General features: G+C 45.6%; 1 protein-coding gene and 1 long non-coding RNA gene across 3 annotated transcripts in view; one reads left to right on the top strand and one right to left on the bottom strand.

The window, feature by feature from the left end:
* The window catches only part of DOCK1 (dedicator of cytokinesis 1), a 221354-nt gene that overhangs the window by 186507 nt on the left and 9432 nt on the right, over window positions 1–25415 (top strand). For both annotated transcript variants that reach the window (XM_072129711.1, XM_072129712.1), the window contains exons 40-51: window positions 762–866; window positions 6520–6661; window positions 7305–7386; window positions 11228–11312; window positions 12648–12734; window positions 12885–13061; window positions 14915–14998; window positions 16080–16217; window positions 18049–18194; window positions 19519–19717; window positions 19825–19975; window positions 21256–21401. In XM_072129711.1, the coding sequence (XP_071985812.1) occupies window positions 762–866; window positions 6520–6661; window positions 7305–7386; window positions 11228–11312; window positions 12648–12734; window positions 12885–13061; window positions 14915–14998; window positions 16080–16217; window positions 18049–18194; window positions 19519–19717; window positions 19825–19975; window positions 21256–21401 (1542 nt within the window). The remainder of the gene's footprint in view (window positions 1–761; window positions 867–6519; window positions 6662–7304; window positions 7387–11227; window positions 11313–12647; window positions 12735–12884; window positions 13062–14914; window positions 14999–16079; window positions 16218–18048; window positions 18195–19518; window positions 19718–19824; window positions 19976–21255; window positions 21402–25415) is intronic.
* The window catches only part of LOC140105697 (uncharacterized), a 55874-nt gene continuing 41014 nt past the window's right edge, over window positions 10556–25415 (bottom strand). Inside the window, exon 5 of the long non-coding RNA XR_011850621.1 lies at window positions 10556–11578. This is a non-coding gene — a long non-coding RNA (uncharacterized lncRNA). The remainder of the gene's footprint in view (window positions 11579–25415) is intronic.

The following is a 25415-nucleotide window of genomic DNA, read 5'->3' as shown; positions in this document are numbered from 1 at the left end:
CGGCCCACACACCGTGTACTTACTCCTAGACCCCCGGCCCGTACACCGTGTACTTACTCCTGGACCCCCGGCCCGTACACCGTGTACTTACTCCTGGACCCCCGGCCCGTACCCTGTGTACTTACTCCTGGACCCCCGGCCCGTACCCTGTGTACTTACTCCTGGACCCCCGGCCCACACACCGTGTACTTACTCCTGGACCCCCGTACCCCGTGTACTTACTCATGGACCCCCGGCCCGTACACCGTGTACTTACTCATGGACCCCCGGCCCGTACACCGTGTACTTACTCATGGACCCCCGGCCCGTACACCGTGTACTTACTCATGGACCCCCGGCCCGTACACCGTGTACTTACTTCTGGACCCCCGGCCCATACACCGTGTACTTACTCATGGACCCCCGGCCCGTACACCGTGTACTTACTCATGGACCCCCGGCCCGTACACCGTGTACTTACTCATGGACCCCCGGCCCGTACACCGTGTACTTACTTCTGGACCCCCGGCCCATACACCGTGTACTTACTCCTGGACCCCCGGCCCATACACCGTGTACTTACTCCTGGACCCCCGGCCCATACACCGTGTACTTACTCCTGGACCCCCGGCCCATACACCGTGTACTTACTCCTGGACCCCCGGCCCATACACCGTGTACTTACTCCTGGACCCCCGGCCCATACACCGTGTACTTACTCCTGGACCCCCGGCCCATACACCGTGTACTAGCGCATCTCTAACTTCTTTTTCTTTTTGCAGAAAAAACAAGCTCAGTTTTTTGAAAGCATCGTGAAAGTTATCCGGCCTAAGCCTGACTACTTTGCCGTTGGATATTTCGGACAAGGATTCCCCACGTTCCTTAGGGTACATTATATATTCATGTAAAATCTGTTGTGCAGGGGCTGAGGGCGGCTCACGCCTTCTGTATTCATGTAATCATCAACGTTTGTTACTTTACATACAGCGTGTGATATTATGTACAGTATAGCGCGTGACTGCGGGACACGTATGTACCTGATATTATGTACAGTATAGCGTGTGGCTGCAGGACACGTATGTACCTGATATTATGTACAGTATAGCGTGTGGCTGCAGGACACGTATGTACCTGATATTATGTACAGTATAGCGTGTGGCTGCGGGGCACGTATGCACAGTATAGCATGTGACTGCGGGACACGTATGTACCTGATGTTATGTACAGCATAGTGTGTGGCTGCGGGACGCGTATGTACCTGATGATAGGTACAGTATAGCGTGTGAGTGCGGGACACGTATGTACCTGATGTTATGTACAGTATAGCGTGTGACTGCGGGACACGTATGTACCTGATGTTATGTACAGCATAGTGTGTGGCTGCGGGACGCGTATGTGCCTGATATTATGTACAGTATAGGGTGTGGCTGCAGGACACGTATGTACCTGATATTATGTACAGTGTAGCGTGTGACTGCGGGACACGTATGTACCTGATATTATGTACAGTATAGCGTGTGGCTGCGGGACACGTATGTACCTGATGTTATGTACAGTATAGCGTGTGGCTGCGGGACACGTATGTACCTGATGTTATGTACAGTATAGCGTGTGACTGCGGGACACGTATGTACCTGATATTATGTACAGTATAGCGTGTGGCTGCGGGACGCGTATGTACCTGATGTTAGGTACAGTATAGCGTGTGACTGCAGGACACGTATGTACCTGATATTAGGTACAGTATAGCGTGTGACTGCGGGACACGTATGTACCTTATGTTATGTACAGTATAGCGTGTGGCTGCAGGACACGTATGTACCTGATGTTATGTACAGTATAGTGTGTGACTGCGGGACGCGTATGTACCTGATATTATGTACAGTATAGCGTGTGACTGCGGGACACGTATGTACCTGATGTTAGGTACAGTATAGCGTGTGACTGCGGGACACGTATGTACCTGATGTTAGGTACAGTATAGCGTGTGGCTGCAGGACACGTATGTACCTGATATTATGTACATTATAGCGTGTGATATTATGTACAGTATAGCGTGTGACTGCGGGACGCGTATGTACCTGATGTTATGTACAGTATAGCGTGTGACTGCGGGACGCGTATGTACCTGATGTTATGTACAGCATAGCGTGTGACTGCGGGACACGTATGTACCTGATGTTATGTACAGTATAGTGTGTGACTGCAGGACACTTATGTACCTTATGTTAGGTACAGTATAGCGTGTGGCTGCAGGACACGTATGTACCTGATAGGTACAGTATAGCGTGTGACTGCGGGACACGTATGTACCTGATGTTAGGTACAGTATAGCGTGTGGCTGCAGGACGCGTATGTACCTGATGTTAGGTACAGTATAGCGTGTGACTGCAGGACACGTATGTACCTGATATTATGTACAGTATAGCGTGTGATAATATGTACAGTATAGCGTGTGGCTGCGGGACACGTATGTACCTGATATTTTGTACAGTATAGCGTGTGGCTGCGGGACACGTATGTACCTGATGTTAGGTACAGTATGGCGTGTGGCTGCAGGACACGTATGTACCTGATATTATGTACAGTATGGCGTGTGGCTGCAGGACACGTATGTACCTGATATTATGTACAGTATAGCGTGTGATATTATGTACAGTATAGCGTGTGGCTGCGGGACACGTATGTACCTGATGTTATGTACAGTATAGCGTGTGGCTGCGGGACACGTATGTACCTGATGTTATGTACAGTATAGCGTGTGACTGCGGGACACGTATGTACCTGATGTTATGTACAGTATAGCGTGTGACTGCGGGACGCGTATGTACCTGATGTTAGGTACAGTATAGCGTGTGACTGCAGGACACGTATGTACCTGATATTATGTACAGTATAGCGTGTGACTGCGGGACACGTATGTACCTTATGTTATGTACAGTATAGCGTGTGGCTGCAGGACACGTATGTACCTGATGTTATGTACAGTATAGTGTGTGACTGCGGGACGCGTATGTACCTGATATTATGTACAGTATAGCGTGTGACTGCGGGACACGTATGTACCTGATGTTAGGTACAGTATAGCGTGTGACTGCGGGACACGTATGTACCTGATGTTAGGTACAGTATAGCGTGTGACTGCGGGACACGTATGTACCTGATGTTATGTACAGTATAGCGTGTGGCTGCGGGACACGTATGTACCTGATATTTTGTACAGTATAGCGTGTGGCTGCGGGACACGTATGTACCTGATATTTTGTACAGTATAGCGTGTGGCTGCGGGACACGTATGTACCTGATGTTAGGTACAGTATAGCGTGTGACTGCAGGACACGTATGTACCTGATATTATGTACAGTATAGGGTGTGGCTGCGGGACACGTATGTACCTGATGTTATGTACAGTATAGCGTGTGATATTATGTACAGTATAGCGTGTGGCTGCGGGACACGTATGTACCTGATGTTATGTACAGTATAGCGTGTGGCTGCGGGACACGTATGTACCTGATATTATGTACAGTATAGCGTGTGACTGCGGGACACGTATGTACCTGATGTTATGTACAGTATAGTGTGTGACTGCAGGACACTTATGTACAGTATAGCGTGTGGCTGCGGGACGCGTATGTACCTGATGTTAGGTACAGTATAGCGTGTGGCTGCGGGACATGTATGTACCTGATGTTAGGTACAGTATAGCGTGTGGCTGCGGGACACGTATGTACCTGATATTATGTACAGTATAGCGTGTGGCTGCGGGACACGTATGTACCTGATATTATGTACAGTATAGCGTGTGGCTGCGGGACACGTATGTACCTGATATTATGTACAGTATAGCGTGTGGCTGCAGGACACGTATGTACCTGATATTATGTACAGTATAGCGTGTGGCTGCAGGACACGTATGTACCTGATATTATGTACAGTATAGCGTGTGGCTGCAGGACACGTATGTACCTGATATTATGTACAGTATAGGGTGTGGCTGCAGGACACGTATGTACCTGATATTATGTACAGTATAGGGTGTGGCTGCAGGACACGTATGTACCTGATATTATGTACAGTATAGGGTGTGGCTGCAGGACACGTATGTACCTGATATGTACAGTATAGCGTGTGACTGCAGGACACGTATGTACCTGATATTATGTACAGTATAGGGTGTGGCTGCAGGACACATATGTACCTGATATTATGTACAGTATAGGGTGTGGCTGCAGGACACGTATGTACCTGATATTATGTACAGTATAGCGTGTGGCTGCAGGACACGTATGTACCTGATATTATGTACAGTATAGGGTGTGGCTGCAGGACACGTATGTACCTGATATTATGTACAGTATAGCGTGTGGCTGCAGGACACGTATGTACCTGATATTATGTACAGTATAGCGTGTGGCTGCAGGACACGTATGTACCTGATATTATGTACAGTATAGGGTGTGGCTGCAGGACACGTATGTACCTGATATTATGTACAGTATAGGGTGTGGCTGCAGGACACGTATGTACCTGATATTATGTACAGTATAGCGTGTGGCTGCAGGACACGTATGTACCTGATATTATGTACAGTATAGGGTGTGACAGCAGGACACGTATGTACCTGATATTATGTACAGTATAGGGTGTGGCTGCAGGACACGTATGTACCTGATATTATGTACAGTATAGGGTGTGTCTGCAGGACACGTATGTACCTGATATTATGTACAGTATAGGGTGTGGCTGCAGGACACGTATGTACCTGATATTATGTACAGTATAGCGTGTGGCTGCGGGACACGTATGTACAGTATAGTATGTAGCTCTAGGACACGTATGTACATTATGTACCTCCATGTGACTGCAGACTCCTGGAGGAGATTCTTATATTCTGATGCATGAAGCTCAGCTATTATTTAACCCTTTCTTCCCCAGTGCAGGTTCTTATGAAGACCTATGTAGGTGGACATAGTTATCACATGTCGGGTGCATGTGGAGGGGCGGCCCTCCTGCAGTGATAGGGAATAAGCAGCTTCCATACGGCGGCCGTCACCGGCAGCTCAGGTTTGCAGGGCATTGAAATTCAGAGCTGGTTCAGTCCAACAAGCAATTTCCCAGCTTAGACACATTATGTGTGTAGTAAAAGAGTGAATAATGCAAAGTGTGGACTGCGTGGTAAACCTCTTTATTAATCCAGGGCAGGTTTCTCTTCTCGAGCCGCTGGTTCTGCATCTGTGCGGAGAAGCATTTATTGGGTTTTGCAGCGTCCGGGCTGGGGGGGGTCACTGTGACGCTGCTGTACATTAGCCGGGGAACACTTATGTTTCATCGCCTGGTTAATGCATTGCCGACAAGGAATATGGTTTTACATCCGTCTTCCTCGCCGCTTTATTTCAATTTGTCTTCAGCGCCCTTGTCAATAATTTACATTTTGCTACTTTTTACGTTTGATGAATTCCCGTTACATAAGGCAAGTCTTTGCGGGGACCTAATGTTTCCTGATGGTGTGTACAGAAGCCGGAGGAGAAGTAGGTCAGGAGTAGGAAGCCACTGCTGCTGGCAATCGTATTACCACTATAATGCCCTGTTTTGTTTCTGCCGGCCTCGTCTCTAATATTGAGCGTGAAACATTAAATAAAGGTCAGATGGCGAGCGCTAATGTCTGCCGGCTGCTCCTATTAGCCACTTTGATTCCCAGATGAAAAAGTCGTTCCTGCTTTTCTTCTCTGTGTAACGGGACACACAGACCGCGTTCAGTTCATTACGGAGAGAAGGCTTTTCCCAGCCGATCATTGCCTGGAATGGAAAGTGGCTCCAGGGGCACCTGCCAATATCCACAAAAGTGCTGGGGTCTAAAAACACCCTAGATCTATAAATAACAGGAGGAGATGACCCAGCGTGGTCCTTCTTTATTTCCATACAATAAATTTGGCGAATAGTATAGAAAGTCTGACTGCAGGAGCAGATTACACAGAGATTGTAGTCTGTTACCGTGGAGATTCATAGTCTGGTAACAGGAAATGTTTCAATTGTTGCCGCTCCCATTTATTCTGTAGAGGTTGAAAGTATCAATATTTTTGACTCTACTGTCAGGTGTGCAAAGCCGGGCTGCCCGTTCTAGCCCAGAATGGTTGTAGGAAAAGTTCTGTGCCACGTATGCTAATTAGGCAATATGTTGTCATGTGGGCGGTCCTGGGCTGGAACAAACTCCCTGTATGCTACCATCTGACAGTAAAGATATGAAGTATCTGATCCTGATTGCTCGGGTATGGTAACGGCCAGTGTCACCATCAGTTCAGCGCCATCTATTAAGAAGAGGTGGTGAAGCTGAATGTAAATACTTGTATGACATAGAGCACTCAGGACAATCCTCCGCTACCGTTTTCTCTTCTCTTCTTTCTTCCTATGATACACAAGGTCTGTCTATAAAGAGAGGTCATCTAACAATCACATGTCATCTGTGTAACTTCAAAAATGATTTCATTTATTTTCTCCATGCATCACGTTGTAAATCCTTCCTCCTTCTGTACTTTTCAGAATAAAGTCTTCATCTACAGGGGTAAGGAATACGAGCGACGCGAAGACTTTGAGGCTCGACTGTTAACTCAGTTTCCAAATGCAGAGAAGATGAAGACCACATCCCCTCCAGGAGATGACATCAAGAACTCTTCTGGACAATGTATCCTTAGATGTTACAGCAGTAAAAGTGTGGCCATCAGTAGATAGCTGGTCGTTCCATCTGGTCGGGGCTCCTTCCATCTAAAACATACTGTTAGGCTGTGTAGATTGTGACCCCCATGGGGACAGGGACAAGTGCGACATGCTCTGTACAGCGCTGCGTAATCTGTAGGCGCTATATAAATAAAGAATTATTATAACGTGGAGGAGACCGGGGATCATTCTATGGCACGCCCTGGCCCTCCGCCCTCGGGGCCCTGCACTGGCACGCCCCGGACCTCCGCCCTCGGGGCCCTGCACTGGCACGCCCCGGCCCTCCGCCCTCGGGGCCCTGCACTGGCACGCCCCGGCCCTCCGCCCTCGGGGCCCTGCACTGGCTCGCCCCGGCCCTCCGCCCCCGGGGCCCAGCCCTGGCACGCCCCGGCCCTCCGCCCCCGGGGCCCTGCCCTGGCATGCCCTGGCCCATGTAAAGCTCTCCGGGCCGCTGCCCTCTTGGCCACACATCCAGCAAATCAGTCGGGTAATAAAAGCAAACATCCTGCAACACATCACATTTTAATGAGACTTCTTTTACTTATTTAATTTTTTTTTTCTTATGGAATTGAGACAATTCAGTTGTTTTATCTTTAAATTTTTGTAATCAGATATTCAATGTTTCACAGTAAAACCTCTGCTTGAGCTGCCACCAAAGTTCAAGAATAAGCCGGTCTCTGAGCAGATTTTAAGGTATGTGCTGAATACTAGTAGTTTTTTCCCTACTGCTTAAAGGGATATTCTGGATAGAAGCAGGTGGGGGGCTACACACCACCCCCATAGACCCCCCTATTGTATGTCTGTACCTGGTATTGCACCTCAGCTCTGTTTAGTTGTACTGTAGCCACACAAATTCTTCCTTCTATGCGTTGTCATCCAACAATGAAAAATACAGATCCCCCCCCCCCCCCAAAATTTTTTTTTTTTTTTTACTAAAATTGTGTGTTCTAGTGCTTATTATAGCTGCTATTTGTTGTCTATCAGTCGTGCACCAGTGGTGTATGGGGTGAGGAGGGATTACGGCCTGTGATATCATCTGTATCCATGTGTGTATAATCTGTGGGATTTCTGATCTGTGACGCTGCAGTATTGCCCATCCTCCTCTCTTGTTGGGGGTTGTGATCTAGAATGATATTTGTGTGACCGTACAGTAATCCCCATAGAGTATGAAATAGTGGAGCAGATGCAGGAGTGTATTATGTAAGTATAAGGCGGCGCGGGCTCCCCCCTGCTGCCCTGTATGCCCGGCTCACTCACTCACACGCAGGAGGATGAGTAACCCTGCGCCTCCCCCACACAGGGAACATGTCACGCAGGGGTGTCCTGCTTCTTCTTTTCCTCTCATTACATGGAGGCGCATTACTTTATCTGTATTTTATGCCAGACAATTAGGGACACTACAGGGAATACTGTGTTATACAAGACACTAAAGAGTAACTACCCCTATCCCTCCCATGTCATGGACGCACTTCATTTAAAGGGGTAATCACACAAGAGACAAGATTCTTAAATATCCTCAGGATAATAAGTGCATTAGAGAATGTGTTATTTCAGTGTTATAATTCCAACCTGTCTCTATCAGTTTTGAAAAGTCTCTGAGCCTCCGAGAGGAAAAATTCAGGATGAGGGTTGGGTGAATCTCTGGGGATAGGTGTGAATTAGGAGCCCCCCAGTTTAAAAACACTTAAACCAATCACCTTCAGATTCTATAATTTTTCATCTTGCATAATGAGACGACCCACTAGAACCTTATATGGGCCTGGGGGAAAGTCCGGACCGTCACTGATCTGTCCTCACCTCACTCTAGATGTTTCTATTCAAGTGAGAAACCTATGTAAAGATTTATCTGCAGTCCTATGTAAGCTCGTTGTACTATTAGGATGGATTGACGTCCATGAAGTGATACAATAATAAAGCCTCAGATACTTTGTAGTTTTAGTTCAATCAATAATTTTGCTTGGTTAAAAGTCGCTGGGGAGACCCTCCAGTGCCCGTCCTCTGTCTTCTCATAGTGCACAGAGATTAGGGAGGTATTGAATTATCTAAAGAGGAGGTAGATTTCGGCAGCTGCCTCATGATACCCTCGGCTGCCCGAGGCCAAGTCATAGCCTGAGATGGCCCCTTAGATGTGCGACTGCCGGGACCCACCACAAAGTCTTGTTTTCTTCCAGTCATTAGGAAGGGCTGAGCATTAAGGCAGAATTCAGATCTCAATGATATCTCACACATCATTCTCATTGTCAATTTGTGAAATTCATCAAAGCTGCAGATTTCTATATTGTAAGGCATCATAATCACCACTATACACCCTGTACTATGGGTAATGGGAGAGAGAAGGGGTTACAGGCCGGGACGGTGTGCAGCATCACATGGGGGTCTCATGTTCCCACCCCCAGTCATATCATTATTTATAATGTTTTCTTTAGTATTAATGACAAGAATAATCACCTGTAACTTTAAGGCTACATTCACACGACCGTATGGTTTCTCCAGTCCCGTATTTACGGGCCGTATATACGTGACGTTTTTCACCCGTATGCAGCACGTATGTAACCCGTATTTTATACGTCCCCATAGACTTCTAGGGCATACGGAACTGGAATACGGGAGAAAATAGGACATGCTCTATATTTTTATATGGCTAGTATACGGTACGGTACGGAACGGAGTTAACAACGGCAATATAAATGGTCAGACGTATTGTCCATTGAAATGAATGTGGCCGTATGTAATCCGTAAAAAAACGGTACGGCACGGATACGGCCTTTTTCATGCGGTCGTGTGGGTCGCCTTAGGGAAAAAACATACAGGGAGAAAAATCCTCTCCTAGACGGTAGAAGCGCCTGTGGCTCGTTGTCACTGTCCACGTAGTAAATCTGTGGTTAAAGGGGTTTTCCCATGAAGACAAGTTTTTTATATGTACTCAGAAAAACAAAATAACACATTCTCTAATTCACTGTTATTAACAAAAATGCAGCATTTCCCAGATACAAGTCCAACCTGTCCCTATCAGTCCTGCTAGACACAACCTTGTAACTTCTGACTTGGGGTCGGGGAAGCCATCTTGGATTTCTGTGTGAAGGCCGTGCAGCTGAGATTTCAGTCTATCTGCTCCCTGCACTCTAGCCACACCCCCTGCAGTCTAGCTCCACCTCTTGCAGTCCAAGGAGGAGCACAGACACCCACTTCCTGCCAGCAAACATAACATCCTGAGGAGAGAGAAGCTGTAAGCTACAGGCAGATAAGTTCTTTGTCTGGGGAGGGAGAACAGATATGTAACAGCTAACAGTGTGTAATATGCATCTCATTGATCTCATAATCTGTGATCCGTCTCATCTCTCTTTCTGTGTCTGTGCTAGTAGAATATTTAGAGGCTAAAAAAAAGTGCAGATAAACCCTGAGCCCTGATAATCTAAGCACATTGTCAGCACACAGCATCTCATAGTTCAGAGGAATCTTGAAGTGTCTGCTCAGAGAGTCCCCGCTCACACTCTGGAAAATTACACTGACCTTGATAGGAGCTAAAACAGCAATAACACTGAGTAACATTGTAAAGTAAGGGGTTAAAAAAATTATCTTTATTTATAAACATCACGAGGGGATTGAAATTTGAGAATTTTCTTTTGTGGGAAAACGCCTTTAAGCCCCATCAGAGACGTAGTAATTTTTATTGGAATCCTCCTGTGATCAGGGCCCTCCTATGACTGTTTGTCCTCTGTAATGTAATATTATATTCCCCTATGATTTGTAAAGCTCTGGAATATGATGGTGCTATATATAGATAGATTATTATTATTCTCTCTTATAGATAAGGAACCTTCCACACCGGATCCCCCCTCCCCCCCCCCCCCCCACACTCCTTCAGCTGCCAGGATTCCCGGGGCTTCCCTCAGTAATGATAATGTGCAGCCCCTGTGCTGGAGGGAATCCCGGCAGCTGGAGATCTACTGAAGGTATAATAGGAATCCCCTACATTATAGCAGAGACACTGTTCTGATGCTGGAATTATCAGGAATGATGAGCAGCAGGGCTCTGTTCACACTACAGTCATTCCTTACACTATAGGGTTGTGGCTCTATATAGCCTTATAGTGGAAGATGTTTGATAAATGCTACAGAAAGGTGAAAAATCAGCAACATGTATCTCAACATTCTGCAACCAAACAATTTCACTGATCCCTTGCCAATCGCTATCTGGCCTCATGCACACAAACGGATGCTACGGCCAGGCAGGGACCCAGGTGTAGCATGCGTTTGGGTGGAGGGGTGAATGCTGCTCCCCCTTCCCTCTCCATAGGGTCTGGGATTATTATGGCATCACGGTACAGTGGTCGTAGTCCAGCTGCCATACCTACAGCTGGCATACGTCCTCCATATACGGCCATGTGAAAGGGCTTCACCATGTGACCACCACAGCCAATCACTGGCCATTGTGGTGGTGGCCTGGAAATCGGTGGAAATCTCGGTAATTCGGGTGTGTAGCCAGGACACATGTGCCTTACCTTTCCTTACGTCTGTTTTTACGACCCCTGCAGTTTCTACAGAGTGAATGAAGTGGTTCGGTTCCAGTACTCCCGGCCAATCAGAAAAGGGGAAAAAGATCCTGACAATGAATTTTCTGTAAGTATCAGAAGATTTCACTTCTCTAAATTCCAGAAAGACATTTGTGATGGAGAGATGTCATTATTGCACCCGCTGAGAAGTGAAGACGGTTCAGCAGCCAATTGCAGGGAGATCAATAGATGGTAATGGAAGTGCAAACAGCTTGTGCGCCATAAATCCCGCCATTTCCACGGCCGCTGCACAGATCCGGAGCTTGTTGTTATTTGGGGGATGCTGGATCGGCAGGCGGTCATAATCACCGCTCTCTCTGTTTTACTTTCATTCTGCAAAAATAAAGAAATGAGTGATGTAAAGTGCTGGTTATTAGCGCCTGGATCCCGGCTCTGCGGCGGCTGCGACACATTAGCTGCCGGAGATTGATTTCAGCTTTGCCTTAAAGGGGTCTTCTACTCTCGTCTGGGCATTCACATTCAGTTTCATTAATCTGCCATACTTAAACATTTCTTCAATTAGATGTTATTAAAAAAATGTTCCTGTGTGAAGATAATTTCTCATAAATGTAGTCATATGGTCCCTTAGAAACCACACTGACTCCATGGATACGACCACCTCTGCTGGAGGGATTGCACAAAGAAAGGATGTTTGTATATGAAATGTCCGGGAGTTACTGCAGGTCCCACAGCCGTCCTGTAGTGATGATTGCTGAATCCTGGTGATCCAGCAGGACTCTATAGCACATGTCTGGCCACTGCTGCCAAAATGTGAGGTGGTCGTATCCAAGGAAGCCATCTTGTTTCTAAGGGACAACATAACTACATTTATGAGAAATTATCTTCACACAGGAACATTTATTTTAATAACATCCAATTGAAGAAACGTTTACATAAGGCAAATGAATTAAATTGAATGTGGATGCACAGATCCACAAAACCCCTTTAAGTTCACCCCCAGTTTCTGATCTAGAATTTAGAAGTGGTTCAGATCTGCCTGTGCGGTCTAGGGACTTAGACAACTGTGATGGCTACGTGACCGTGCCAAGGACGGGGCTCCATGCATCATAGTGATGTGTGATACAAGGAGTCCCTTCTTCCCCGCAGTAATTGTTAATAGTGTACACTAGTGTCCCACCAGGGCCCCTGGAGAAGTTACAATCCTTTTATACTATTCTTCTGCTGCTACTAACAACATATGCAAAGATCTGATGTACACAGATCACCAGGGCCAATACCTTTACCATGGGGTAACTGCTGACAGATTCCCTTAGTCTTGTACATTCTCCCTGCTGATATCTGCTGGAGAAGGGTTTGTGGGGGTGGCATAGTAGTATAACACTATGTGCCGTGACCGCTGTGACTTCTGATCTTGTTTTGTGTCTTTTTCCTCTTGTTGTAGAACATGTGGATAGAGAGGACCACCTATTCCATCGCCTACAAGCTTCCTGGGATACTGAGATGGTTTGAAGTGAAATCTGCCAATATGGTAAGACACAGGGCGCCGTGTCCCGGTGCTGCTATATCAGCAGAAATCAGCTGTGGGAGGTGGTTCTAGGGCGCCAGGAAGATATGAAAGAGGTGGAAATGCCTTGTATGTATGTTATACATTATGTCATTGTCTTCTCCTCTCTCACAGGTGGAGATAAGTCCTTTGGAAAATGCAATAGAAACAATGCAGCTGACCAATGAGAAGATCAATAACATGGTGCAGCAGCACATGAACGATCCCAATCTACCCATCAATCCTCTGTCCTTACTACTGAACGGCATCGTGGATCCCGCAGTGATGGGAGGATTTGCTAATTATGAAAAGGTAAAATGGCATAAAGTATCATATAAAAGGGTTTGATAAGATAACACTCAAACATTGGTGACCTTGAGATTATACACTCACCGGCCACTTTATTAGGTACACCTGTCCAACTGCTCGTTAACACTTAATTTCTAATCAGCCAATCACATGGTGGCAACTCAGTGCATTTAGGCATGTAGACATGGTCAAGACAATCTCCTGCAGTTCTCCCGAGCATCAGTATGGGGAAGAAAGGTGATTTGAGGCCTTTGAACGTGGCATGGTTGTTGGTGCCAGAAGGGCTGGTCTGAGTATTTCAGAAACTGCTGATCTACTGGGATTTTCACGCACAACCATCTCTAGGGTTTACAGAGAATGGTCCGAAAAAGAAAAAACATCCAGTGAGCGGCAGTTCTGTGGGCGGAAATGCTTTGTCAATGCCAGAGGAGAATGGGCAGACTGGTTCGAGCTGATAGAAAGGCAACAGTGACTCAAATCGCCACCCGTTACAACCAAGGTAGGCAGAAGAGCATCTCTGAACGCACAGTACGTCAAACTTTGAGGCAGATGGGCTACAGCAGCAGAAGACCACACCGGGTGCCACTCCTTTCAGCTAAGAACAGGAAACTGAGGCTACAATTTGCACAAGCTCATCGAAATTGGACAGTAGAAGATTGGAAAAACGTTGCCTGGTCTGATGAGTCTCGATTTCTGCTGCAACATTCGGATGGTAGAGTCAGAATTTGGCGTCAACAACATGAAAGCATGGATCCATCCTGCCTTGTATCAGCGGCTCAGGCTGGTGGTGGTGGTGTCATGGTGTCTTTTGGCCCCTTGGTACAACGCCACAGCCTACCTGAGTATTGTTTCTGACCATGTCCATCCCTTTATGAGCACAATGTACCCTGTAACATCTGATGGCTACTTTCAGCAGGATAATGCGCCAGGTCATAAAGCTGGAATCATCTCAGACTGGTTTCTTGAACATGACAATGAGGTCACTGGACACAAATGGCCTCCACAGTCACCAGATCTCAGTCCAATAGAGCATCTTTGGGATGTGGTGGAACGGGAGATTCGCATCATGGATGTGCAGCCGACAAATCTGCGGCAACTGTGTGATGCCATCATGTCAAAATCTCTGAGGAGCTTCCAGCACCTTGTTGTATCTATGCCACGAAGAATTGAGGCAGTTCTGAAGGCAAAAGGGGGTCCAACCCGTTACTAGCATGGTGGACCTAATAAAGTGGCCGGTGAGTGTATATGTGTGTGTATATATGTGTTCCTAAACACAAAGCCGGACTTCTCCAGGAAATCTCCAGGATTAGCTGTCACTTTATAAGGGATTGATGTTACTTGCTGTGCTGCCTCTTAAGGGGGATCCCAGATCATCCACAATAGTGAGGGGACCCTCTTGTTATTTGTTCTTATGTTCCTATTCTACAACTCTCGAGGCAGGGACTGTAAGGAATTGCAGGGCTTCCTATTTAATCATTTACCAAGAAACGTCCATTGACCACAATGATCATCTGATCCCCCTTTAATCCTAAATGCCCATCGTGATTTTGGGGACCTCTCCGGGAGCCCCTCAGTAGTGCTCTGTTTAGGGCTATGACCCTGCACTGCCATACAATGGACCTGTATAAGGCGCTCAGGGACCGTATCGAATGGTCCTATAGCTATTTCCCTCTCCCATCTGTCCTCTATGTCTTTGTCACTTGCTGAATGTTAGCCTCGGACAATGGCAAAAATATGACAGCCGGTTCAGGCAATACAACTGATTGCAAACTTCCTACTTTTTCCATTATATGTGTGATCATCATCTGTAAGTGTGACTGCAGCCTTAATGTCAGCATCCGCTTTCTCCTCACTAGGCTTTCTTTAACGAGAAATACATGCAAGAACATCCCGAGGACCTGGAGAAGATTGAGAAACTGAAGGACCTGATCGCCTGGCAGGTAGGTTCTCCCTGTAATGACCTTGCACAGGGGCAGGCACCCGGGAGAGGTCTCCCCCTCAGTACTGACAGCCGCGTATAGCGGCACCATCAGCGGGCACAGACCTTTCTGTGGCATTTATCAGCCTCGCGGCAGCACATCTGACAGTGTCCTTTGATAATTTCATATTCAATGTGATTCATTAACCCCTAATCTCCTCCTCAGCCAAGAGAAGAGGGGACACAGCAGGAGCGAGTCCTCACATACAGGGATGTACGGCGCATGTATCCCCTCACTATGCAGGACCCTGCTAGATGGGGCCGTATAATATCCTGCACAATAAGTTATACAGAGCCAGAACAGGGAGTAACCAGGGTGTAATTATATAATACTGAATTACTGTACAACTTACAGATTTTACTTTGTCTGTAAAAGCCAGTCATCCCTTCAAAGGGAACCAGTCACCAGGAGACCCCTTTTAGCACCCCAGTCCCCATAGAGCATTGTACATACACTGCCAAACAGTTTTTGTATAAAAAAAAAAATTGGTTTCACGGAAAAAAAGAATAAGTGATATATTACATTACACAGCCATGTGACCAGTGACTCGGCCATTCATCCCCTGGGAGTGGCTAAAAGGAGCAGCCCCACCCCCTGCCCCTCCCCCCCCTCATCCTCAGGAAACCTGCTGTGTGTCCTTTTCAAATTTATAAAACCTTCCCTCACCCGGCATCGTCGCCCCCGCGGACGTCATCAATCAATAATGCGCTCGCTGTCATCAACTCTTGCTGACCGCGATCCACAAGGTGCTGAGCGCGCAGGCGCAGGAATGCCCGATGCAGCCAGCGAGAGTGGATGACAGCGGCGCATCATGGATTGGTGACTGGTTTCCTGTAAGATAAGTCACCGAGATGTGAGGGGTATTTCGGTAAATAATATGTATCCATGGAAACTGGAAAAAGTGATGTTTAGTGATTGGCAGTGAACACACAACCTGTTGTTTTGTTATTAAATGTCAGAGCTACAAAAAGTAATTTTATTTGCATTTTTCTGATATACACATTATATATACACATATGTATATATTTTGGAATTTTTATAGGTTCCGTTTTTAGCTGAGGGAATACGCATTCATGGAGAAAAAGTCACAGAAGCCTTGAGACCTTTCCACGAGCGGATGGAGGCTTGTTTTAAGCAGCTGAAAGAGAAAATTGAGAAGCAATATGGCGTCAGGACTCTGGTGGGTATATCTGGCTTACATTCACTTGTATACAATGGTGTAGCTACCTAGTGACGGGGGTAGTAGATTTCAGGTTCCTCACCTTAGAATGACATCTTGGGATGGTACAATCTTGACCTGCTGGGAGGACAGTGCATTCTTTTCCATATATTTTACCCCCTTCCCTTGGAGAAGTGGCAGGGAACATACATATTACAGACTTTCCACTATGGAATCAGTGTCAGAAAATCTTACGCTTTACAGTAGCTGCAAAATGTGGGTGAGATTTTACCAAATTTAACCAGGCGGCAGAATAGAAATCAGTGCAAGTTATAAATTATTATTTTGGAGATTTTTGCAGTCACCCCGTTGCTTTGCTTCGCTGATCTCCTCCATGGCGTCTGTATAACGGGATGTGATATATGCAGTAATATCGCCTCCTATAGCATGGCAGAGTACAGTAGACTGATAAAGGTGCTCCGCCTACTGTCCAGTGATGTCTTCCCCTGGCACGGGTATACGGGGCTGTATATACTGAGCATCTGTTTCCAGCTTTGCCAGGCAGCACGTTCCAATGTTTGTGTTGGTGTCTGTGGACACAGATGGGGATTGTACTGAGCGCCGCTTGTGTCCAGCTGCTGATCCTGGGCCTCCGCGCGGGTCCATTAAATACTAATATAACAGCGCCATCTCTTACAAGCCTCCATTAGGATTAGTCGTATTGTCGCCGCACATCACTTTACCTGCTCCTCCATATTAAGCATTGACAAAGCAGCGACATTCTTGTTACACATGTCCGATCTTATCTTAATAATGTTTTCCTAATCCCTTGTTGGCGGAGGGCCTGGCAGCGATGATGGAGAGCCCCGAACACTCGCTGCTTACTGGGGATCAATTAATCAGCAAGTGACAGAGGACAAAACCAGCCAACGAGATCTCATCCCGTGTCACATCGTCAGCACACATTACACCCCATCACATCGCACACTGATAGGGAGGATGAAAGCTGGCGAGCGCGCCTTACATACAGGAGCTACTGACTATTACCCAGAACATGCACATGCACTTACAGGACGGCCCTGGCTGAGTGTGCATGTGCTGGGGAGAGAGACACTGCCACACGCCTCAAAATGCAAAGGATCAAATAAGTTCAATTCCAACAAATGTGACCCTTCTCTGCCCCAATATCTGTTTTTAGGAAAAGTCAGGACACATTAGGAGGCTGATCCAGCTGACCGGTTTTGTAAAATTTTGTCCGTATATAGAGACTTATCTACATATAAACCTAAATATGTACCTGAGTAAATAGTTGTATTTCCACACTTTGTTTCTACATATGTGTATATATATATCTAACCCAACTTTGACAAGGAAAATGGCAACACCCAGTTATCAGATTACTCACACAGTCTCAGGAGGAAGAATGGTAAAACTGAGAACTGATCCTCCAAACTGATTTCCTTATGGAGAATACAAGTCTTTACTGATAAGATCTGTCTGAAGAGGTGATGGGAGAAACCTATTGAAATCCAGTAATTGGTTGTCGAATTATTTTTATTAATATTTATATATCCACTTTGGGGTAAAAGCTGACATTTATGGTACATGACCATTGTGGACACGTATATCCAGATTTGCAGCCGGATATACGCCCCCCCCCATAGACGGCAGTGGTGGTCGGGCTTGGTCTGGTGCGATCTGCTTTGCAGAGGGAAGGGGTGAGCAGCGCACTGCGCACGTCCATGTGCATGCTCCCTTATAATGTAGGAAGACTCCCTCCTCCTATACACTGAGTTACAGAGAACCATCTGCCCTGTATATCCTCACACAATTGATGTTTTCTTCCTTCTAGTCTTGCAGTATTGACGATCGGCGGGGGAACCGGCCCAGGTCCATGGTCAGATCTTTTACGATGCCTTCACAGTCCAGGCCTTTATCAGTGGTGTCTGTGTCCTCGGTGTCATCAGACAGCACGCCTTCCAGACCCGGATCTGATGGGTACGTGGTGCTATTATGTCTTTTAGGTTTTACAAGTGCCATATAGACACACAGACATTGGGGAGATTCAAACCGGCAGAGGAGCAGTGCAAGAATTTGCAATTTTAACAGCCACCTCCACGCCATGTTTCTACGCAAAACTACGGCAGGTCTAACCTGGCATAGTGTTACCTGCCAGCCGCACCGCCCCACTAAAAGGCTTAGGCCTCTCAATGTATCTCGTATCTGGTGGGACACCAGGGGGCCGCGGCCTATATCATACGCAGACACATAATAAATCTCCCCCGTGGAGTCTACATGGTTATCCAAATCCAATATAAATGTTGCTGCTTTTGGCGCAAAGATTTATTCAAGGAGAGGATCCTGCTGCAGCCGGTTATCTTACAGCCATTTATATACGTGTTAGAAGCTCTCAGCATAGAGAAGATTTATTCACTATTAAATTATTATGATAGAGACAACACTGGGTCAAAGGAAAATTAGAAGCCAGAATTGTATAGGGTATTTGTGTATTATGTGTGCACCTTGTATGTGTAGTGCATCCAGTCTCTGCAGTGCTGCTGTGTAGCTGTTATGTGCCCAGTCTTCCCATATGCACATTGCATTGTTGTATCCCATGGACTTGCTGTGGTTAATCCCCTGGATGTGGAGTCTTACAGATGCTACTGACATTTCAGGAGGTCAGAATATTTGCCCCAGCTGTTTGTCACAGTTCTGCAGGCAAATATCCATCAGTGTGAACGAGGTGCAGTACAGTGGCTTAGATTAGTATTTTTTGTAGCATATTTGCAGTGTTTAGATCCTCCTGTCAGACCTCACATTGCACTTTGTCCGCCTGGCACCTCTCCCAGGACGCATCAATTTCAATGAACTCAGCAGACGAGGTTTAAGAAATTGAAAGTGGCGCAATACCAAACGTGGATACAGCGAAAGTGGCCGTATCCTCTGATAGATCACAAACCGGAGCAGAAATATATATATATGTGACTGCTACAAAGCCGTAGCCTCAGTGTAACTGCTCACATCTACCTACCATTACACATTATCAATCCAATCCCCTCATCACATACTCACAGCCCGGTCTCACACACATTTACATTCCATGTCGGATGCACACGGATCCTCGTGCACATGATCGGATGCCGCCTGGGCTGTAGCCTGGACACACATCCAGCCGGGTGCAGGAGAGGGGAGGGGGGAACCATCAAACAATTCATTTCCAGGAGGAATAATAGGGGATAAGCTCAGTTATACCCACAGGAGGCGCAGCACATGAAACGCTCCGGGTCCTGCAGGATTAATGAGAGATTTCTCCTCTTACTAGTTTTGTTCTAGAGCCGCTTTTGCCAAAGAAGATGCATTATCGCTCTCAAGATAAATTAGACAGAGATGATCTCGATAAGGACAGAAAAGACAAAAAGAAGGAGAAGAGGAATAGCAAACACCAGGAGATATTCGATAAAGAATTTAAAGCCACGGAGATTGCACCGCAGCAGTCGGAAGCCGTCATCCTCTCCGAAACTGTAAGTGTGTGCAAGGCTCCATGCTATAGACTGTATATTATATAACACTGGGAATATACAAGGATTTACACACTTACTACGGTGTCATTTTGCCTTTTTTCATCTAGATAAGCCCCTTAAGGCCCCAGAGACCGAAAAGTCAAGTTCTCAACGCTGTGGTTGGTGATCGGAGATTTTCTGTTTCTCCAAGTCAGTCTTCTGGTCAGCAACCTCCTCCGGTTACTCCGAGAAGTAAACTAACCTTCAGCCTATCAATAGGTAGGTACAGCCGTGTATGCGGATACATCACATTTATCATTGGGTACTCAGGAATATTTGAAACGTGATCTGGAAGGTGTTTGACAACAAGCTGGCAGTGGTCTTTTAGGTTTCTTCTCAAAGGTTCCCTTGACGGAGAACGTGTCAGGCCAGCTACATGGGCCTGTGGCTAATCCCCCCCAATAGGTTTCCTTTAAACGGCGTCAGATTTACATTTATTAGACTGTCTGATCTAAAGTTACACTGTCTATTAGGAAAATCTGCCTCATAGTTTCTGCTTATTGTATACAAGTGTAAAGGGAACCTGTCAGAAGTTTTGATTGTACAGATCTACAGAACATATTAGGTATTGGTCCTGGTGACCTATGTGATCCGCTTTTTACTTGGAGTAAAGAAACTGTGCAGCAATTAATGCAGAGAGCTAAGAGCACAGCAGTGTGAGGAGAAGCTACAGAAAGTAATTACACCTGTCATAGTCCTGTTGTTTCCAGATAAGACATTAAGCCACTTCTTACCAAGGTCTTTAGACCAGTCTTGTCCATCGCTTTGGAGTATCCTATGATTTGTAAGATACAGAATTTAATGGCGTTATATAAATAAGATAATAATTATTAACCTTGGGCTGTCGGCCATTATTGCCGTTTCCCCTCGTATATTTTCCATACCACACATGATGCAGGGGATATAGCATTACACAAAGATCACAATGAACAGAATTGCGTATTGACCTCCAGAGCAGCGCTCATACAGGTTCCTGCCCCTTGTGACTTCCTTAAGGTCACTGCTTGTAGTTATTGGACTTCCCCTTTAATGGCTGATATTGAGCTTCTGTCATTGTGGCATAAGACGCCTCAGAGCTGGAGGAGGCTTCTCCATGGACAGGGATGAATATTGAGTGACAGCTGCAGTCCAGAGGATTGTATAAGAAGTCAATGCGCTCGTGAGGACGACTGCCGGAACTCAATAGTTACAATCAATGAGTCTGAGTGCAGCACTGGACATACAGTATATCCATTCACACCTTGTACAAGCCTCAGAGCTGAAATCACCCAGAATCACTTGCTGGTTCTTTGTTGCACGGGGCGTATTCCACATTGTAAAGCGCTACGGAATTTGATGGCGCTATATAAATAAAGATTATTATTATATTATTATTGTACAGGGATCTGTGTATTATGTATTCAGCAGAACTATGAGTGCAGCTCTGGAGTGTGAAAGAAATAATGTTTTACTCATTGTGTAATCTGGATACAAAGTAGATTAATTATTTGTATCTCCAGGCATGGAACAAAATGGGGTCAATGCTGCTGAACCAATGGACGTCCCCCCACCACTACCACTCAAAAGTAACACGGGAGACTACGGCAATGTCATGGATTACCAAGACTTCATCCCACCGGCTACACCCCCACCCCCGCCCCAAAGGGTAAGGATACACTGTACCCACTGATAGCCATCAATACCAAATGTTCCTAAGTGCTTTTATTATAGCAACCGTGCGGGGGGGGGGGGGGGATTTTAAGAAACTTTACAGCAACAGAGCTCCAGTGCTCATTGGCGCGAGCAAAGTGCCAAGTGCTTTAAAGGGGCTTTTAAAAAGACTGAAATTTTAATACCGAATCTGCTGACCATACAATTACATACTGTACATACATGTGATATACATACACACTGCCTGCATAGTGGGGGGGAGGACAGATTACTGACCATACAATTACATACTGTACATACATGTGATATACATACACACTGCCTGCATAGTGGGGGGGGGGGCAGGTTACTGACCATACAATTACATACTGTACATACATGTTATATACATACACACTGCCTGCATAGTGGGGGGGGACAGATTACTGACCATACAATTACATACTGTACATACATGTGATATACATACACACTGCCTGCATAGTGGGGGGGAGGACAGATTACTGACCATACAATTACATACTGTACATACATGTGATATACATACACACTGCCTGCATAGTGGGGGGGAGGACAGATTACTGACCATACAATTACATACTGTACATACATGTGATATACATACACACTGCCTGCATAGTGGGGGGGGGGGCAGGTTACTGACCATACAATTACATACTGTACATACATGTGATATACATACACACTGCCTGCATAGTGGGGGGAGGACAGATTACTGACCATACAATTACATACTGTACATACATGTGATATACATACACACTGCCTGCATAGTGGGGGGAGGACAGATTACTGACCATACAATTACATACTGTACATACATGTGATATACATACACACTGCCTGCATAGTGGGGGGGGGACAGATTACTGACCATACAATTACATACTGTACATACATGTGATATACATACACACTGCCTGCATAGTGGGGGGGGGGGGCAGATTACTGACCATACAATTACATACTGTACATACATGTGATATACATACACACTGCCTGCATAGTGGGGGGGGGGGACAGATTACTGACCATACAATTACATACTGTACATACATGTGATATACATACACACTGCCTGCATAGTGGGGGGGGACAGATTACTGACCATACAATTACATACTGTACATACATGTGATATACATACACACTGCCTGCATAGTGGGGGGAGGACAGATTACTGACCATACAATTACATACTGTACATACATGTGATATACATACACACTGCCTGCATAGTGGGGGGGGGGCAGATTACTGACCATACAATTACATACTGTACATACATGTGATATACATACACACTGCCTGCATAGTGGGGGGGGACAGATTACTGACCATACAATTACATACTGTACATACATGTGATATACATACACACTGCCTGCATAGTGGGGGGGGGGGACAGATTACTGACCATACAATTACATACTGTACATACATGTGATATACATACACACTGCCTGCATAGTGGGGGGGGGGGGCAGATTACTGACCATACAATTACATACTGTACATACATGTGATATACATACACACTGCCTGCATAGTGGGGGGGGGGACAGATTACTGACCATACAATTACATACTGTACATACATGTGATATACATACACACTGCCTGCATAGTGGGGGGGGACAGATTACTGACCATACAATTACATACTGTACATACATGTGATATACATACACACTGCCTGCATAGTGGGGGGGACAGATTACTGACCATACAATTACATACTGTACATACATGTGATATACATACACACTGCCTGCATAGTGGGGGGAGGACAGATTACTGACCATACAATTACATACTGTACATACATGTGATATACATACACACTGCCTGCATAGTGGGGGGGGGACAGATTACTGACCATACAATTACATACTGTACATACATGTGATATACATACACACTGCCTGCATAGTGGGGGGAGGACAGATTACTGACCATACAATTACATACTGTACATACATGTGATATACATACACACTGCCTGCATAGTGGGGGGAGGACAGATTACTGACCATACAATTACATACTGTACATACATGTGATATACATACACACTGCCTGCATAGTGGGGGGAGGACAGATTACTGACCATACAATTACATACTGTACATACATGTGATATACATACACACTGCCTGCATAGTGGGGGGAGGACAGATTACTGACCATACAATTACATACTGTACATACATGTGATATACATACACACTGCCTGCATAGTGGGGGGGGAGGACAGATTACTGACCATACAATTACATACTGTACATACATGTGATATACATACACACTGCCTGCATAGTGGGGGGGGACAGATTACTGACCATACAATTACATACTGTACATACATGTGATATACATACACACTGCCTGCATAGTGGGGGGAGGACAGATTACTGACCATACAATTACATACTGTACATACATGTGATATACATACACACTGCCTGCATAGTGGGGGGAGGACAGATTACTGACCATACAATTACATACTGTACATACATGTGATATACATACACACTGCCTGCATAGTGGGGGGGGACAGATTACTGACCATACAATTACATACTGTACATACATGTGATATACATACACACTGCCTGCATAGTGGGGGGGGACAGATTACTGACCATACAATTACATACTGTACATACATGTGATATACATACACACTGCCTGCATAGTGGGGGAGGACAGATTACTGACCATACAATTACATACTGTACATACATGTGATATACATACACACTGCCTGCATAGTGGGGGGGGGACAGATTACTGACCATACAATTACATACTGTACATACATGTGATATACATACACACTGCCTGCATAGTGGGGGGAGGACAGATTACTGACCATACAATTACATACTGTACATACATGTGATATACATACACACTGCCTGCATAGTGGGGGGAGGACAGATTACTGACCATACAATTACATACTGTACATACATGTGATATACATACACACTGCCTGCATAGTGGGGGGAGGACAGATTACTGACCATACAATTACATACTGTACATACATGTGATATACATACACACTGCCTGCATAGTGGGGGGAGGACAGATTACTGACCATACAATTACATACTGTACATACATGTGATATACATACACACTGCCTGCATAGTGGGGGGAGGACAGATTACTGACCATACAATTACATACTGTACATACATGTGATATACATACACACTGCCTGCATAGTGGGGAGAGGACAGATTACTGACCATACAATTACATACTGTACATACATGTGATATACATACACACTGCCTGCATAGTGGGGGGAGGACAGATTACTGACCATACAATTACATACTGTACATACATGTGATATACATACACACTGCCTGCATAGTGGGGGAGAGGACAGATTACTGACCATACAATTACATACTGTACATACATGTGATATACATACACACTGCCTGCATAGTGGGGGGAGGACAGATTACTGACCATACAATTACATACTGTACATACATGTGATATACATACACACTGCCTGCATAGTGGGGGGAGACAGATTACTGACCATACAATTACATACTGTACATACATGTGATATACATACACACTGCCTGCATAGTGGGGGGGAGGACAGATTACTGACCATACAATTACATACTGTACATACATGTGATATACATACACACTGCCTGCATAGTGGGGGGAGGACAGATTACTGACCATACAATTACATACTGTACATACATGTGATATACATACACACTGCCTGCATAGTGGGGGGAGGACAGATTACTGACCATACAATTACATACTGTACATACATGTGATATACATACACACTGCCTGCATAGTGGGGGAGGGACAGATTACTGACCATACAATTACATACATGTGACATACATGTGATATACATACACACTGCCTGCATAGTGGGGGGGGGGACAGATTACTGACCATACAATTACATACTGTACATACATGT

Source organism: Engystomops pustulosus, chromosome 11 (assembly GCF_040894005.1).
Source record: "Engystomops pustulosus chromosome 11, aEngPut4.maternal, whole genome shotgun sequence".
In the NCBI taxonomy this organism is placed as follows: Eukaryota; Metazoa; Chordata; class Amphibia; order Anura; family Leptodactylidae; genus Engystomops; species Engystomops pustulosus.
The sequence above is the reverse complement of the archived record's forward strand: the minus strand, read 5'-3'. Positions and strand labels throughout refer to the sequence as shown.